Genomic DNA, 19,578 nt, shown 5'->3' with positions numbered 1-19,578 from the left:
GCAAATGGGCGGGGCTTGCGTCGCTTTGTGAGGTTGTGCCTAAAAAAACTACCATGAGCAGTAATCTGGTGACCAAAAAACACAATTACTATTTTTATATTTTTATATTGTTATCCACCACTACTATTAAAAATAACGATATCAAGAACAACAACAACAGCAATAGTAGTAGTAGTAGTGGTAGTAGTAGTAGTAGTAGTGGTAGTAGTAGTAGTAGTAGTAGTAGTAGGGTTAGTTGCCACAGTATTGGAGGAGGAGGAAGTATTAGTGGAAACATTTGTGTAACTGCCCTTTATAAAATGGCAATGTGTTGTTTTCTATTTTTTAATGTATGTATTGTATCTTGTTTATTGTTGTTGTTGTCGTTTGTTTCTAATGGGCTCTGAGTCCGATGATGAAGTTGAAATGAACTGAATTATTAGACTCTGAGAACTCAGGTAAACAAAAGTGTAACAATAGGACTGTTTTAACTGGCTTAGACTAGAATTCACTGTGACTCCAGATTAAGTGAAACTGCCTGTGATCTCTGATGAGGCAACATATGTTTACAGATTGGAATAATCCAGAAATGTGAGAAGCCACAGTAATCCCTGACATCACAGCTGGGCGGAGCTTGTGCCGCTTTCTCAAGGTTGTGCCTAAAAAACTGATCAGCACTAATTTGGTGACCAAAAGAACATAATTACTATTTTTTTTTTTAAAATCAGTATACACCAAAACTATTATAAATAACTATATCAACAATAATAATAATTAATGCACCTTCCTCGATATACAGTAATGGCCCCCACAGCCAATCAGATGTTTGGAGGCTTTATTAACATTTTGGAACGTTTACATGATTTATTTATGATTTATGATTTTATTCACTTTTTAAAATTAATTAATTATTTTTTTACACTGACTGCTGAATCTTCAAAATAGAACTGTTTGATTGGGAAAGTAGATCCAGGTTCACTGGATTTACATTCCAGTTTTTCTGAATCACTGGCTCTACTTTCTCATTCAAACAGCATGTGTTTTGTGTGTTTGTGTGTGTGTGTGTGAGTGAGAGAGAGAGAGAGAGAGAGAGAGAGAGAGAGAGAGATCACAAAGAGTTAAACACACAGACCTGTTGTCTCGACCAATCAGAGGCCTGCAGGCACCAACCAGCTGGGGATGGGGGGTGGGGGGCTCATGGGAAAACCACCAGGTGTGTGTGTGTGTGTGTGTGTGTGTGTGTGTGTTCAGTTCAGCTGCTCTAGTCCACATTCTCTGTAAAGTATTAAAGTCGCTTTCGTCTCACTTCAATATATGAGATGAAAAATTTGGATCAGAGCAGCTTTAGTTGTTTGCTTAATTTCAGGTAATTTCCTGGTGATTGGATTTTACTTTTAATTTTTTTTCTTTTTATTTCATTTTCTTGTAATCTTATACCAATTTCTTGAAAATTTTGGGGTCATTTTTTGCTAAGCCGCTCATTTCCTTTTTTCCCTGCTTGTTTTTCAGAGAAATCAGCCGTCCGCTCAGGTTCCACAGGGTTAAAGCAGCCACACTGACAATAATAATTAGTGTGTAACGACTTTCCTGGCTAATTAAAGGTTGAATCAAAAACTAGAATTGGTTGTTTTCTGAAGAAACTTTAAATGTGCTTGCCCCTGTTGCCAGCCATGTGGCCATGTGGTAAACTACCAGCTCTATGCCGTTTGTAGGTTGTTTGTTTTTTAAATTATTTTGCTAAATGGTTGCTAGAGGATTGGCAGACGGTTTCTATGGTCTGGGATTTAGCTAGGCAGTTGCTATGGTGTTTTGAGTGGTCACTATGGTGTTTGTGACAAGTCGCTATGGTTGTGGATGATTGCTAAGAAATTGCTAGGCAGTTGCTATGGTGTTCTGATAGTTGTCAAGGCACTGCTAGGCAGTTGCTATGATGTTCTGAGTGGTTGCTAGGGTGCTGCTAGGTGGTTGCTATGGTGTTCCTGATGGTTGCTAAGGAGTTGTTAGGCAGTTGCTATGGTGTTCCTGATGGTTGCTAAGGTGTTGCTAGGCGGTTGCTATGGTGTCTGCGGGTGTTGCCAGCCAGTTTCTATGGTGTTCCTGGTGGTTGCTATGGTATTGCTATGTGGTTACTACAGTATTCTGGGTGGTTGCTAGGGTGTTGCTATGGTGTTCCTAAAAGTTGCTAGGGTGTTGCTAGGCAGTTGCCATGGTGCTTGATGGTTGCCAAGGTCTTGTTAGGCAGTTGCTATGGTGTTCTGGGTGGTTGCTAGGGTGTTGCAAGGCAGTTACTATGGTGTTCCTGGTGGTTGCTATGGTATTGCTATGTGGTTACTACAGTATTCTGGGTGGTTGCTTGGGTGTTGCTATGGTGTTCCTAAAAGTTGCTAGGGTGTTGCTAGGCAGTCGCCATGGTGTTTGATGGTTGCCAAAGTCTTGATAGGCAGTTGCTATGGTGTTCTGGGTGGTTGCTAGGGTGTTGCTAGGCAGTTACTATGGTGTTCCTGATGGTTGCTAAGGCATTGCTAGGCAGTTGCTATGGTGTTCCTGGTGGTTGCTATGGTGTTGCTAGGTGGTTGCTATCGTGTTCTTCATGGTTGTTAGGGCGCTGCTAGGTGGTTGCTATGGTATTTAAGGTGGTTGCTAGGTGATTGCTATGGCACACACTGCTACTCTCCCTCTCTCTCTCTGTCTCTCTCTGTGTCTGTCTGTCTGTCTCCGTCTGTCCGTCTGTCTCGCTCTCTCTCTCTCTCTCTCTCTCTCTCCATGTCTCTCTCTCTGTCTCTCTCTCAGGTCAGTGATACTGGTCGTGTGTCAGATCTCTTCTTGTGTTTTGATCTAATGAGAACATGAGGCTCCTTTCAGGACAAAGGAACTTCAGATTTGGAGTTTGTGGCTCACTGAGAGTCAGCTTGTGGGTCCAGAACGTGAGAACGTTTGAGAAGCCCCGAGGAGGAGGAACTCAGAACCCACTCTGCAGGAACACTGACATCATCCTAGCTCACACATGGCCAAGATGAGGTTCAGGGACCAGACCTGGCCCCTGAAACAACGTGATCAGGCCCTGGGAGTCATGGTTCTGTGTTTTTGGACTTTCTGTGTGTGGACTTTTGTGGACTCCTGGCCTCTTGTGTTCCCTCCTGTGACTCGGGGCAGCAGGGGGCAGGATGGCCAGCAGAGGGCAGGATGGCCAGCAGGGGGCAGGAGGGCCAGCAGGGGGCAGGAGGGCCAGCAGGGGGCTGGAGGGGTATGTAAAGTCAGGTTATAATTGAGTGTGTTTACATGCACACCATTGTAATGGAAATTTACTGCTCATATCTGCATCTGGACTAGACTTGAGCAATAATTGTGCTGCTTTTATGTTGCTTTTATTATGTATTTTGAATATTTATCCATTTATTATTATATGTTATTTTTGAGCTGCTGGATACCTGAATTTCCCTGTGGGATGAATAAAGTATCTAATGTATGTATGTAATGGAAATTTACTGCTCATGCTTGCCTAGTTAGTATGCCCTTGATTACCTCTGTTACACCTAGGCAACGTCTACGTTCCTGTTTTAGGTTCCTGTTTTCTGTGTAATTTCTACGCTTCTATTTCCATTTCTACACTTGTATTTCTTTTGTAATGAACCCAGACATGTGCAGCGCCTAGACCCAGACAACGGCCCCGGCCTGCACGCATAAACTTTTGATGAACTCTTTTCTTTTAGGAACTTGAACTCTCGACTTGAGGGACTTGAACCTTTACTCTGAAGAGCTTGAACTTTTGACTTGTCTCCTTTACCTAATTTGGAAATCGCACACGTCATCTGCATTCAGACAGGATGCAGATGTGTTGAACGACTGTACCATACTTTCTGTATAAATGTCTCTGCTTGTTACCACTCTGCAGGACTTCCCTGCAGAGTGCCTTGCACTCTGTTTGGTTCTCCCCTTCAGCGCTGAATAATAAAAATACACAAAGACAACTTATTGATTCCAGATCCTTTATTTGACCATCTAAGAGAAAAATCCACAGCACCATATTCCTGTATTATTCAGAAAATCCGCATTATTCCGGTTGAGCACGAGTCATGTAAACACGTCATATTCCATAAGATCATATTCCGGTTGGAGAATATTCCGGATCAGACCCCTGGCATGTGCCTGCTCTAACCAGAATATTCTGCCATGTAAACACCTTAATCTGAAAACACCCTGTACCGGCATATTCAGTCACGTCTGCGCATTCTCGACTCACAAGGGATCCCGTGGCGTCTTTGTTGCTATGGTTACTGCAAGCGGGGAGAACGACCTGGTGAACAGCAGCAAGAGTCTGCCTTCAGCTGATCAGAGACTTCAGTATCATGGAGGATATCGATGGGAGAAAACACGCAAATAGTGATGGCTTCTTCTTCTTCTGTATTTCTAGCAGACCAGACGCCCATAGGTGTACTGCTGCCCCCCGCAGGTTGAGTGTTGCATTAAATAAGAGCGTGGAATACGCCGAAACACGGGAACATGCCAAGTAACATGTAAATGGAATATTCCAGTTGCTGCAGCGCGTATAAACACCTTATTCAGAATATGACCTTAACCAGAATATTGACCTGAATCAGAATACAGTGTGCATGTAAACGGAGTCAGTGAATGCTTGTTGTCTGCAGCAGCTCGGTGTGAGGAAGTTATTTTCAGTTTGTTTGCTCCTTGTTAATTTTCCTTGGACTTTCATGTCTCTCCTGGTTTGATTGTTGTTCTCGGTTGATAAAACCGCTGCCTTTCTGCACACACTTCTGCTTCCTGAGGCTCCAGTGCCAGGCGGCCGCACCACAGAGCCTCCACCAGATCACACTCCACTCTCCAGTTTGTGAACGGCGTCTGAACGCAGCAAAACTGGAACAAAATCCTGAGCTCTCTGGTGCTGAGGGCAGGGCTTTCATGCAGGGAGGCGGACTGCCTTCCATATCGACCATCACGTAAATCAAAATGACCGTATTGATTATTGAAAAATTCTGAATATTGTCCCTGACAATCAGCCAGGATTGATAACTGGTCGATCGCTGATGGAAACCAGCATGAATTAGCATTTTTTAATATTTTAAAATAAGCTTAACATATGTGAACATGTGGGACAGGAACAGCTGGTGTGTCTGTGTGAGACTCAGCGGAGTCTGTGTGTGAAGGTGTGTGTCGGCAGGTTGTCTGACCGGGCGTCACACACACTCATCTCCCACAGCGATCCTCACACTTTCATCATATCTGGTTTTTAACAGAGAAAACTCACAACTTCCTGTGGATGTGGAAACACTGGATTTTTTGTGCTGCTTCCATTTTATTTTATTGGCTGCCTGCAGGTCAGCTTGTAGCTGCTCTGTTTTATTGGCTGGCTCAGTTTTCCTGAAGCCTGATTGGACAAACATGTCCTCTCTGACCGTCCCATATCAAAACGCAGCAGAGCTTCTTAAAGGAAAGCTCCAACATTTTGAGTTAAATCCGCTTTTCCCGACAGACTGAGACCAGATGTCGGACATCGTCTTCTCCTCTGGACATCCGCTGGCTCAGTTCCTGTGGGTAGGACTTCCTGTTAGCTTAGCATAAAGGCTTGAAGTCTATGGGAGTCGTTAGCCTGTTTTTATCCGTGGTGTTCCTGAAGGTCTTGGTGTCCTGATGTGGGATTTTGGAGGATTTTCATTAATTCTCCTTTGGTCAAAAACCAAAGGAGGCATCAAATCTGCGTAACAAATGGCATCAACATAAATTTGCTGCAACAACTTATGAGGCATACCTGAACGTGGGAGTGGCTTCATACACTCCCATCATAATGTTCTGACCCTTATTCACTCTGAATGAATAAACACAGGGTTTATTTCAGATTTATGACCAGAACAACTCGACACACAGAGCTGAGCTGCAGCTCAAATTAATCTTCAGGTTCCAGCTTTCAGATGATGTTTAGCTCTTCTGTTTGGCTTCTAATGTTGAACTTTGACCTCCCCTGAAGAACCCCTGCCCTCCACTGACATGGTCAATCTGTTTCTGAGGCCAAACCACCTCATGATGCAGTGAGTGTGCAGGATTATGGAAATTATTAATCAGACTTTCCCTTGAATCCCACATAAGAGGTGACAGACAGCTGCTTTTCATTTAGGAAATACTGTCAAACCAAGTCAAACCTCATGTTACAGTAATCAGTAATCAATAATCACTGCTAAAGATATTTGTCTGGTGAATTAACCCTTTAACGCCTGTGGCAGTTCTCTGGATTTATCTCAGGAACACGCAGGGACAAAATGGTGACGTGTAAAGGATCAAGAAATAACCCGAAATGACCAAAACAGGACAAAATGATCAGGAGAGTTACCACCAAATTAGTCAAAAAAAAAGAAAAGAAAAAAAAAAAGGACAGGAAAATGACCAGAAGGTTCACCAAAAAATGAAAATGAACAAAAAACTCTTAACATGAAATCACAAGATTTTAGTTTTTATTGGGATGATCTGTTTAAAGAGCAGATTTGTTCTTGTGTTTGGGCAAATTTACTGGATTTCTTTGAAAAACATGCAGTGAATGAAAGGCTATGAGCAAAGTGTCAAGAAATGTTTGTCACAAAAAAAACAAAAAAAAAAAAAACACTAAAAATGGCAAGAAATTTCCAGAAATTTTAAAAACTTGAATACAATTTTTTTTTAATTGCTGGAATGTAACAAAAAAAAATCAGATTACAAGACAGTTTGCAGAAAATTAGAAAAAAAAGTGAGCAATAAATATGAGAGTATGAGAGAACGACAGGAGGAGGTCTGTGCTGCTGACAGTGCAGGTGAGCCGAGGCTGAGCCGGCTCCCACGGCTCACCTGGGGATCAGGGACTGAGCTGCACCGCGGGACAAATGACGATGATGAGGCTGTGCTCAGCGGGACGAGGAGCCGCCTGATGAGAGGAAGATCTGCTTCACATTCTGCAGGACGGAACCCCAAACGGCACGCCGAGCCTGCGAGAACCTGCAGGAACCCGCAGGAACGTTCAGAAGTCTGGACCCGAAACAGGCCGGAGGCCACCCGGAGCGTGACAGAGAGGAGGAGGAGCTGACCATTACATAAACAAAACAAAAAACAACTGAAAATTAGCCCCAAAAAATTAATGAGAATTATTATATTTCTAGTTTGCTGGTTAATTTTTTCAGGTCCTTTTCTTTCCCGTCTTAGAAAGTTACACTTTTAATTATTATAATTATATATTTAAAATTACGTTACCTGAAAAAAAAGCTGGCCTAAGTTTCAGGTAGTTTTCACTACTCCTTATTTATTTTTAATTTTCAGGGGTTTTTTTTCAGTTGTTTGTTTGATTTTTACTTTTAAACATGGCACAAAAAGTAAGGAAATGTGTTTGGTAGATGATTTCTTTGTTGTAATGATGCTTCTTGGTAATAAATGTCATCCTGTTGGAAAGCCTCTTTATTTCCCTTTTAAATGGAGCCACATCAGTAAGGAACGTGACTCTGTGGGAGGAGCAGCAGAGCTGAGGATGTGGGCTGCTCCCGTGAAAAATCTGCCAAATCTTCTCTGCCAGTGCCAAACAGCTGATTGTGCCGTTGGCTGGTATTTGGTGGGTCGATGACTGAAGTGTGAAGGTTGTGTCGGTCACTTTGGCCCCTGCAGCAGCCTGAGCCGATCCCACAGGTGTTCAGTGGGGGTGGGGGGGGGGGTGGGGGGGGGGGGTGAGGACTGCTGGCGAGCGCTGTCGTCTTGGTCTCAGGTCATTTCTTTGTTGTTGTTGTTTCTCTCCTTTCTGAGTTGTTTTTTCAGTTGCTCAGTTTTTTTTCCATGTTTGCAACAGGAAGCCAAAGTCTCTGAGGCTGTGAGGGTTAAATCTGACGTGAAGCTCCTTCAGGTTGTGCTCCTCACGCTCCCAGCAGCAGCTCCTGTCTGTCCTCAGGTCCTGACGTCCTGCAGAGTCGCCGAGGCAGACAGACAGACAGACAGGCAGACAGACAGACAGACAGGCAGGCAGAGAGACAGGCAGACAGAGAGACAGACAGGCAGGCAGAGAGACAGGCAGACAGAGAGACAGATGGAGGAGGAGCTGCTGCTCTCCAGCACAGCTTCACACTAACATGCTACATGTGACTGATGTGCCAAGCCCAGGGGCCCCCAACCTCCTCCAGGCCCCGGGCCCCCAGGTGGCCCCTCCTGAGGCCCCGGGCCCCCAGGTGGCCCCTCCTGAGGCCCCGCCCCCCACAGGAAGTGACTCTGACATGAAAATAGGTTTTGGTTTAGCTTCATTATGGAACTGTCCAGGAGTCATAACTTGACAAATCAATTCAAACATCATGTTCAGATAATCAATAATCAATAATCACTGCTACAGCCTCTGATCTCATGTTTGCATGCATCATTTTAATCATCGTTCTGTTGTCATTTTTCAGTCTCTTTCAGGTTGTTGCTTGATCTTTTCTTGGCAGATTCACTTTGTTTCTCTCAGTCAGCAGCAGACGTCATGTTTAACGTGTGAGAGGCTGCGGCTTCACAGGCGGCTCAGCTGTTCCTCATGAGGCTCGGGGCCCTCTGGAGGACCCTCAGGGACCCCTGGGGGCCCCGGGCCTCAGGTTGAAAACCCCTGTGCTAGCCCTGCGGTAAGCTAGCCCCGTCTTTCAGCTCCACGTCCAGAAATCAATTCAGATTCATTTTGTGTCTGAACATCGATCACAAACACAAACACACACAAACATTAATGATCACATGATTATCAACAACAACAACAACAACAACAACAACAACAACAACAACAGCAACAGTCTGTCTGTGTCCGTCAGTCGTCGACTTTCCGCGCTCGCCGGCAGAACGTCCAGTGATGCTCTACTGTGTTCTCATTGGCTCGCTCGCTCATGTGGTGAACACGCGTGTTCCTGATGGTGAAGCCCTAAAGAACACAGACAGACAGGCAGTCAGACAGACAGACAGACAGACAGGCAGTCAGACAGACAGATAAAGAGAGACAGACAGACAGACAGACAGGCAGACAGTCAGACAGATAAAGAGAGACAGACAGACAGACAGGCAGGCAGGCAGACAGACAGATAAAGAGAGACAGACAGACAGACAGACAGACAGACAGACAGATAAAGAGAGACAGGCAGACAGGCAGGCAGACAGTCAGACAGACAGGCAGACAGTCAGACAGACAGGCAGGCAGACAGACAGACAGTCAGACAGTCAGTCAGACAGACAGACAGACAGACAGACAGGTCAGTCCCAGTTTTTCTCTGGCAGTCATGTCAACAGGCTCTTACATTCTTTAATTTATGAATCAGCTGAAGTGATGCTTCTTCAGAAATGACGTCACATGAACGAAGGCTGGATGTTCTCACTTCATCTGATTTCACCTGTTACCTGTTGTGTGTGTGTGTGTGTGTGTGTGTGTGTGTGTGTGTGACTTCACTCTGCAGGAGCAGTGCATATTATCTCATGATGTCACTCTTCTAGATGTGTGAACACACACACACCTCCTGTCTGTGTAGTAAATCATTTGCTTCACTTTACAACAGTGTTGATCTTTGATTGGGCTTTTTAATGAGATCCTGGTAGGACTGCAGTGTGCTGTCCCACAGCTCTGCACACACACACACACACACACACACACACACACACACACACACAGAGCACGCTTACATGCACACCTTATTCCTGTATTAACCGGAATATCCGCAATATTCCAGTTCCGCACGTGTCATGTAAACGCACCGAAGCAGATTAAGGTCACATTCCGGTTGGAGAGAATTCAGAATCAGACCTCTGGCATGTTCCTGTTCCAACCGGAATACTGAGGCTTGTAAACGCCTTAATCTGAAAACTCCCCGAACCGCAATATTCAGTCACGACTGCGCATGCTCGACCTGCAAGGAATCCTGGGGCGTCTTTGTTGCTATGGTTACTGCAAGCGGGGAGAACGACCTGGTGAACAGCAGCCAGAGCCAGGAGACTGCAGTCTGCCTTCAGCTGATCATGGAGGAGATCGATGGGAGAAAACACAGAAACAGCGACAGAAGAAGAAGAAAAAGAAGAAGAAGACTAAGACTGTGTCCGAAATCACTCCCCCCCCCTCCCTTCCCCCCCATAGGGAATTCAGTGTAGTGACTATATAGTGACTCAATAGTGGACCGTTTCAGACACGACTTCGCCCGTTGTTCGGCGCCGTTTCGCAATGCATGATGGGATATATTGCCTGGTTAGTGACCATCGGATGTCCACTACATTTTGCGGTGGATTGTGGGAAACATCCAGTGGACTATATAGTGAACATTAATAATCACTAAACATTCGGACACCCCTACAAAATGGCATAATCACTATATAGTGGTTAGGGAGGGATTTCGGACACAGCCCAAGACTTCTTCTTCTGTATCTCCATCAGACCAGACGCCTACACACGTGCTGCTGCCCCCTGCAGGCTGAGTGTCGCATTACATAAGAGAGTGGAATACGCCGAAACACGGGAACATGCCAAGTAACATGTAAACAGAATATTCCAGTTGCTGCGGCGCAGTTCCCTTAGCCGGAATACCGACCCGCACCGGAACATGGCGTGCATGTAAACGAACTCACAGACACAGTGAGGCTGTCCTCCAGTGCTGTTTTTTTACTGTTCTGCCAAAATCCGCCATTTTTTCCGATTCCACTATTCTCTCCTATTGGACGTGCCGAGGTGACGTCACAGCCTCGCGCTGCGCTCAGCTCGGTGCAGACCGGCGGGCCCTCGTTCCCCACGATCACATACACACTGAAGGCCTGCGCCGTGCGTGCGCTCTGTGAAAACCGCTTTAGTGTTTTGACTAAAATAAATATTAATCTTAGTAACATTTCAATCATCTGAGTTACTGTTAGATTTAGTCGCATTTAATGCATTTGTTATTTTTCAGTGAACCCTGCATCAACACACACCAACACACATCAACACACAACACACACCAACACACATCAACACACACCAACACACATCAACACACACCAACACACATCAACACACACCAACACACATCAACACACACCAACACACATCAACACACACCAACACACACCAACACACACCAACACACAACACACACCAACACACATCAACACACACCAACACACACCAACACACACCAACACACACCAACACACATCAACACACATCAACACACACCAACACACACCAACACACACCAACACACATGAACACACACCAACACACACCAACACACACCAACACACACCAACACACACCAACACACAACACACACCAACACACATCAACACACACCAACACACACCAACACACATCAACACACACCAACACACACCAACACACACCAACACACATCAACACACACCAACACACACCAACACACATCAACACACACCAACACACACCAACACACACCAACACACACGAACACACACCAACACACACCAACACACACCAACACACAACACACACCAACACACATCAACACACACCAACACACATGAACACACACCAACTCACACCAACACACATCAACACACACCAACACACACCAACACACACCAACACACACCAACACACATGAACACACATGAACACACACCAACACACACCAACTCACACCAACACAAATCAACACACACCAACACACACCAACACACACCAACACACACCAACACACATGAACACACATGAACACACACCAACACACACCAACACACATCAACACACACCAACACACATGAACACACACCAACACACACGAACACACATCAACACACACCAACACACACCAACACACATCAACACACACCAACACACACCAACACACACGAACACACACCAACACACAACACACACCAACACACATCAACACACACCAACACACACCAACACACACCAACACACAACACACACCAACACACATCAACACACACCAACACACACCCACACACCAACACACACCAACACACATCAACACACACCAACACACACCAACACACACCAACACACACGAACACACACCAACACACAACACACACCAACACACATCAACACACACCAACACACACGAACACACACCAACACACACCAACACACACCAACACACAACACACACCAACACACATCAACACACACCAACACACACGAACACACACCAACTCACACCAACACAAATCAACACACACCAACACACACCAACACACACCAACACACACCAACACACATCAACACACACCAACACACACCAACACACACCAACACACACCAACACACACCAACACACACCAACACACATGAACACACACCAACACACACCAACACACACCAACACACATGAACACACACCAACACACATCAACACACACCAACACACATGAACACACATCAACACACATGAACACACACCAACACACAACACACACCAACACACATCAACACACATCAACACACACCAACACACATCAACACACATCACACATACCAACACACACCAACACACACCAACACACACCAACACACATGAACACACACCAACACACACGAACACACACCAACACACACCAACACACATCAACACACACCAACACACATCAACACACATCACACATACCAACACACACCAACACACACCAACACACATCAACACACACCAACACACACCAACACACACCAACACACATCAACACACACCAACACACACCAACACACATCAACACACACCAACACACACCAACACACACCAACACACACCAACACACACCAACACACACCAACACACATCAACACACACCAACACACACCAACACACACCAACACACACCAACACACATGAGCACTCAGGTGATCTGAGCTGGTCTGAGAGCAGTAGAGCAGAGCAGCAGGCTGGTCTGTCTCAGTATGGTCGATTTGATTGACATGAGGATCAATATGGGAACCGGCCAGGCTCCGCCTCTCGGGACAGAGGCGAGTGGGCGGGGCCTCGTTTCTGACGACGTGGTTCCAGTTTTCATTTCTGTTTTCAGCGTTTTTGTTTTTGGTCTGACAGGAAGACAAAAAGCTGCGGCGTGTCCTGACTGACAGCAGGTTACAGCTTCTTTCGGTTTTGTTTGATCTGTTTATTTTCAAGAAAGTACAAAAGATTTACGCTACAAAAAATGATGAATTAGAAAAAATTAAGTAAAAAAACAAAAACAAACAACGTAATGACCTGAAGTTAAGAAACCAAAAGAGGAAAAAAAGGCCTGAATATTAGCCAAAAAAGAAAATATTTTTTCCCTATAAAACAAATTTATAATTCTAATAATTATATATAGTTTTCTGTGTATTTTCCTGTTTTTTTATTATCTATATTATCATTTTATTATGATATACATCACCTGAGCCATGCCCCTTTATACCTGGCGGAATAATTACATCACCTGAGCTTGATAAGATTCAGACTGACAGTTTTGGACCCTAAATCACAGAGGCAGCTCAGCTGGTGCTGACCCTGTCCCGGGACAGCGGGCAGGAGGAACATCAAACTTCAAAGTCTCTTGCAACAAAAAATACCTCAAGTCTCTTCGCCTGCATGAACGGAAATCGTGATTTTTTTATGATTAGCGGTGCAGGGCTGGTGTTTACCGTCTGACAGCTGAGCAGATGGATTCATATCTGCTGTCCCTCACACACACACACACACACACACACACACACACACACGCAGGCAGTGAGGCGGACGTACGGCTTTGGAGATGAAGTCGAGCAGGTGCACGCGCAGGCTGACCTCCTGCTGGTGGTCACACGGCCCGAAGGTGAAGGACACCTGGTAGTCTCTGGTGTCCATCATGTGTTTGTTCCACTTGGTGAAGCTGCTGGAGATGGACTCCAACACAGAGTGGACCTGGAGAGAGAGACAGAGAGAGAGTGACAGACAGACAGAGAGAGAGAGAGAGAGAGAGAGACAGAGAGACAGACAGACAGAGAGAGAGAGAGACAGACAGAGAGACAGACAGAGAATCAGCATCACTTCCTCGGGGCTTCAGGAGCTGGACTCTCCCTGACGTCAGTGACGCGGCTCTGATCTCGGGGTAGAAATTCAACTGAATCTGCGTTCAATCTGATGGTTTTAACGAAGATTATGCTGCAAGATGTTTTTTTCAACTGCTTAAATGCAGTTGTTATAGGCTAACCTGCAATTTTGCAGATTTCCAGTTAATTCCCATGGAAGGTTTCCCCACTTCGAAAATTTCTGGAATTTTGCGACCCTACACATTAGACATATTTTACTTGAATGGCTCTGATTATGTCTTGTACGCTTTATTGTGAAGCACCGCATATTTAAATGAGAGAATCGCAGCCTTGTCAGCTGGTAGCTGGAATATTCAGGACTACAACTCCAGGATTTATCATCAGTATAAACAGCAGTGATCTACCTGTCCTACAGGAAACACAGAGACACAGGAACACCTTCACACCGCCCAGGTGACTGTCATCTGAGTCTGAATATGTGCACTGAGACTGAATATGTGTATTAAGACTGAATATGTGCATTAAGACTGAATATGTGCATTAAGACAATATGTGCATAAAGACTGAATATGTGCATTAAGACTGAAAATGTGCATTAAGACTGTATATGTGCATTAAGACAGAATATGTGCATTAAGACAGTATATGTGCATTAAGACTGAGTATGTGCATTAAGACTGTATATGTGCATTAAGACAGAATATGTGCATTAAGACTGTATATGTGCATAAAGACTGAATATGTGCATTATGTCTAATTATGTGTATTAAGTCTAATTATGTGCATTAAGACTGAATATGTGCATTAAGACAGTATATGTGCATTAAGACAGAATATGTGCATTAAGACAATATGTGCATTAAGACTGAGTATGTGCATTAAGTCTAATTATGTGCATTAAGACTGTACATGTGCATTAAGACTGTATATGTGCATTAAGACTGAATATGTGCATTAAGACAGTATATGTGCATTAAGACAGTATATGTGCATAAAGACAGAATATGTGCATTAAGACAGAATATGTGCATTAAGACAGTATATGTGCATCAAGACTGAATATGTGCATTAAGATTGTATATGTGCATTAAGACTGAATATGTGCATTAAGACTGTATATGTTCATTAAGAATGTATATTTGCATTAAGACAGAATATGTGCATTACGTCTAATTATGTGTATTAATTCAAATTATGTGCATTAAGACTGAATATGTGCATTAAGATAGAATATGTGCATTAAGACTGTATATGTGCATTAAGACAGAATATGTGCATTAAGACTGTATATGTGCATAAAGACTGAATATGTGCATTAAGACTGAATATGTGCATTATGTCTAATTATGTGTATGAAGTCTAATTATGTGCATTAAGACTGTATATGTTCATTAAGACTGTATATGTGCATTAAGACAGAATATGTGCATTAAGCCTATATATGTGCATTAAGACAGAATATGTGCATAAAGACTGTATATGTGCATTAAGACAGAATATGTGCATTAGCCTATATATGTGCATTAAGACAGAATATGTGCATAAAGACTGTATATGTGCATTAAGACAGAATATGTGCATTAAGACTGAGTGTGTGCATTAAGTCTAATTATGTGCATTAAGACTGTACATGTGCATTAAGACTGTATATGTGCATTAAGACAGAATATGTGCATTAAGACTGTATATGTGCATTAAGTCTGTATATGTGCATCAGTGCTGTGAGAGCCTGCAGCGGCGAGCAGGCCGGCCTGACCTTGGTGGTGATGGTGAGCTGCGTGATGATGACGGCCACCGGGTTGGAGTACTTGGACAGCTTCCTGGTACTGGACAGCTCCACCACCTCCTCGTAGGTGTCGGTGGGGTAGGGCAGCAGGGGCTTGGGGTCTCCCAGGCACTGGATCAGGGGCTCGATCTGGTAGAAGTCGGCCTCCTTCCTGAGCAACTCCGTCTCCTTGAAGTCAAAGGGCAGCGTGAGCTCTGACGTCCGCAGGAAGTTCAGGATGTAGCTGGCCAATAGGAGAGAGGCAGAGGCGGGGTTAGTCAGCTGTCACTTCTGTATATACACACACACCCTGTAAACACACACACACACACCCTGTAAACACACACACACACACACACACTGACTGACCGGAAGAGCGGGCCGTCCCGGTCGATGAAGTAGTTCCCCTGGGCGTCCCGCAGCGTGGGGAAGTCTCCCCGGAACATGGCACCCAGCATGGAGTCGGGGTATCTCTGCAGCGTGGACAGAGACGTGGTGTACACACAGCCGCCCACGTTCAGCGTCACCGGCTCCCCCGCCTGGACACACAGGGAACAGCAGCACAATGACTACTGAACATACTACTGAGTACGACTGAGTACTGCTGCTGCTGCTCCCCCACCTGGACACACAGGGAACAGCAGCACGCTGACAACTGCTGGTTACTTCATTTCAGATCATTTCCTTGTTTGATTAAAAATTTTTTTTTTTTTTTTTACTTTTTTGCTCATTTTTGCAAATTATTATCTGACAACTTCAGGAAACCCGGAGGTAAAACTTAAGATAACATGTGCTTTATCAAACTGACATTTACAGTTTTTATTGAACTTATAATAGCACATCCTCATTATTTTAGGAATTATACATGACTGATATTTTTTTAAAATCTCCTGTATGGCCTGCAGTACTCCAGTGTACCCCTAGGGGGACCCAGAGCCACATTACAGAACCACTGGTCTAGAACCCTCAGAACTGTCTTACACACAGAGTGCTGCAGAAACACACTCGCCTTGCCGTACTGCCACGACATGCTGCCACTGCGCACACACACACACACACACACACACACACACACACACACACACACACTCACACACACACACACACACACATATGCACACACACACTTACCATGTAGCCCAGGTCCCCGTTCTCCATCGTCTCCACAGAGTTTCTGCTCTTCAGGTGAAACGTCTCATGTTGCAGCAGCACCTGCAACACCAGGAGGAGCCGGCCAATCAGACGACTCACAGGGTTGTCATGGAAACAAGCTGATGCATTTTTGTCAACACGTGTCCCATCCAAAGAGGAAACACTGATCGCTGACGGGACGTCGTTATGAAACCAGCCTGTACATTTAGAGCAGGGCTGTTCACAGTGGGGCCCTGGGGCCTCCCAGGGGCCCCTCGCGGTCCCCGGGGGCCCTCAGCAGGATGAGAGACAGTTTAAACACTTGAGAAAGAGCACAGCCTGCACAAGCATTCAAACACAAGAAATGTGATCCAGGAGAACAGCTGTACTGATTTCTTGCTCATTTTTTGATTTTTTGATAATTCTTGCAAATTTTAAAAAAAAAATATTGAAATTTAAAAAGAAAACCAACCAAGACACCTGAAATTGTGCGACAAAAATCTCCTGAAAAATAAATTTTAAAAAATAAATAAAATGACCTGAAATTTTTTTTAAAAAAAAAGTTTTCTAGACATTTTTCTCCAAGGTTTCTTGCAAATGTTCAGCTCTTTTGTTGTTAAGCTGCTCACTGCCTTTTTTCTTCATGTTTTTAATAATATTAATATTAAAATATTGAAAAATATTATAGTTGTAACTTAGAAAGCAATGACCCCACAAGATTTGCAAGAAATTAGCACGAAATATATCATTAATAATTATAAGTAGAGTTTTCTGGATTTCTCTGTTTTCTCTGTTGTAATTCTCTATTTTCCCTCTTTTTTCTATTTTCCATGTAATTTTCTTGAAATTTCATTCTAATATTTCTTGAAAATTTGCTGGTTGTTTCTTCCAAAGTTGATCTAAATTTTCCTTTTCTTGTAACTTTTTAATAATTTCTTGCAGATATTCTGGAATTTTTTTCTTGCTTGGTTGTATGTTTTGTGTAGCTCCCCGTGTTTAAATGTCTGTAAAAGGCTGCGTTCAGACAGGCTTTTTCCAGTCTGTCCAGCTCAGCTCAGCAGCTCTGCCATAACTTCCACCTTTTAACAAAGTGTATAATGTTCAGTTTGTGTTGACATTGTGCAGAATGTGTCTCTTTAATTCTGTGTTTATTACTGAGGTTGTAGTTTGCAGAGGTCTGCTACTGGACTGCATTATACTGAGAGGGGTTTCTAGTTTTTTGTCCTCCCTATTTAAATACAATGAGGGGGGACAGAATAGTGGAAACAGCAGCACTAACTATGAGCTCAATGCCAAACACAGAAGTGAATGAACTCCTCTGTTACCGTGACAACAAGACAAGCTGAGCATTACAGGCAGCAGGAGAGGAAACTTTAGGGCACAACAGCTGGATTGGATTAGATTAGATAATCCAGGTGGTCATAATAAAGCGTACATGAAGCTAACTGCGGCTAACGCTGCAGTGAACGGCGGCTAGCGGAGCCGGTTAGCATGCTGCAGCAAAACAAACGGACTGCGGTTCAAATGTTGTAAAAGCTTCAGCAGCTGCAGGTGTGCGTCTCACCTGTCCGCTCCATCACCGCCTCCGTCCTGCCGCAGCACGCTCACACACACCGCGGCTAGCCTGCAGGTTAGCTCACCTGGTTAGCTCCCCGCCACAGCACCGACAACAAGCTCGCGTCACACAGGGCGCTTCCGGTGCTGCTCTTCAAAATAAAACCTTTACTTCTTCAACCTTTACTTTTTTCTAAAGTGTAGTTTTTATTTATTTATTTATTTTTTCAGATGACTAAAATATGTTCTCACAAGGCCAACAAAGTGTAGCTGTACAGCAGCATTCACACTCTGGGTAATTCAAAGTGCTTCACAGAGGCACAGAAATACATGAAGAGATTAATGAAACATGGAGAAAACATGAAAAGTTTACAAATGATAAAAGCAGAAACGAAACAAGAGCAAGCAAAATGTATAAAATAAATTAATAATAATAATAATAATAATAATAATAATAATAATAATAATAAAGGTCTTTCTGATCAGAGGGTGGTAAGATGTGTGTTTTCTCGGTAATCCGTGGCAAACGGTAAAGTTTCAGGGCCTGGTTTAAACGAGCAGCTGCTGCGGCCGAGCTCAGGTGTGCAGGAAGCGGCTCCACAGGTGAGAAGCGTAGCTCCGGAGGAAATATGTCTAAAATGAAACACAAGACATGTAGATCTGTTCTATCTGATGTGATTCTGCAGCCATAAAACAACTGCAGCTTGGTTTGAATATTTCCCTCAGGATCAGAGTCATGGAGCTTCAGCAGAGACACAACACGGAAAAACAGAAAGCAACAGAAGTATGGAGGTAGATTTGTGTCTTTATTATTCAATCAAAAAAAAAGTTGCTTCAATCAAAAAATATAATTTCAATCAAAAAAACTTCCCTAACCCAAAAAATTGCATTTGAACTCTTTTTTTCTTTGACTGAAAAGTTATTTTTTGATTGAAGTGATTTATTATTTGATTGAATTTTTTTTTTTTTTTTTTTTTGACTGAAGTAATCTTTTTTTTTATTTGGGCCATATAATGGGTAGAATATTTGTGTCTTTATTATTCAATCAAAAAAAAGTTGCGTCAATCAAAAAAAATATTTTCAATCAACAAAAAACGTCACTTCAATCAAAAAAAATTTTAATCAAAGAAAAAATTGTTTGAATGCAAACAAATATTTG

At 43.7% G+C, this 19,578-nt stretch overlaps 1 protein-coding gene across 3 annotated transcripts; it reads right to left on the bottom strand.

Moving 5' to 3' along the window:
• Positions 1-118: 118 nt before the first annotated feature.
• On the bottom strand, positions 119-18,560 carry kctd6a (potassium channel tetramerization domain containing 6a). Of its 3 annotated transcripts, XR_003928208.1 has the most exons (7): positions 18,430-18,560; positions 16,866-16,946; positions 16,104-16,273; positions 15,726-15,978; positions 13,683-13,841; positions 8,700-8,872; positions 119-163 (listed from the first exon to the last, which is right to left on the bottom strand). XR_003928208.1 is itself a non-coding variant. In XM_030050820.1 (6 exons), the coding sequence occupies exons 2-6, from the start codon at positions 16,890-16,892 to the stop codon at positions 8,762-8,764; spliced, it is 720 nt and encodes a 239-aa protein (XP_029906680.1). In that variant the 5' UTR covers positions 16,893-16,946; positions 18,430-18,560; the 3' UTR covers positions 7,339-8,761. The 3 variants fall into 3 exon arrangements, 2 of the variants coding, with proteins under 2 accessions (XP_029906680.1, XP_029906682.1); XM_030050820.1 differs by lacking the exon at positions 119-163 and having other exon boundaries at positions 7,339-8,872; XM_030050822.1 differs by lacking the exon at positions 119-163 and having other exon boundaries at positions 7,339-8,872; positions 13,725-13,841.
• Positions 18,561-19,578: the final 1,018 nt, after the last annotated feature.

Source organism: Myripristis murdjan, chromosome 5 (assembly GCF_902150065.1).
Source record: "Myripristis murdjan chromosome 5, fMyrMur1.1, whole genome shotgun sequence".
NCBI classification, from domain to species: domain Eukaryota; kingdom Metazoa; phylum Chordata; class Actinopteri; order Holocentriformes; family Holocentridae; genus Myripristis; species Myripristis murdjan.
Note: the sequence above shows the minus strand (reverse complement) of the source record. Positions and strands in the feature narration are given on the sequence as shown.

What these genes read in the sequence shown, in the direction of transcription:
- kctd6a (XM_030050820.1), bottom strand. Translation starts at nt 16,892, where the DNA reads ATGGAGAACGGGGACCTGGGCTACATG. An exon ending in AGCTCACCATCACCACCAAG is followed by an intron (nt 13,842 to 15,725) that starts GTCAGGCCGGCC and finishes CTCTCTCTCCAG; the next exon opens with GTCCACTCTGTGTTGGAGTC. An exon ending in TCGACTTCATCTCCAAAGCC is followed by an intron (nt 8,873 to 13,682) that starts GTACGTCCGCCT and finishes TGTGTTCTTTAG; the next exon opens with GGCTTCACCATCAGGAACAC.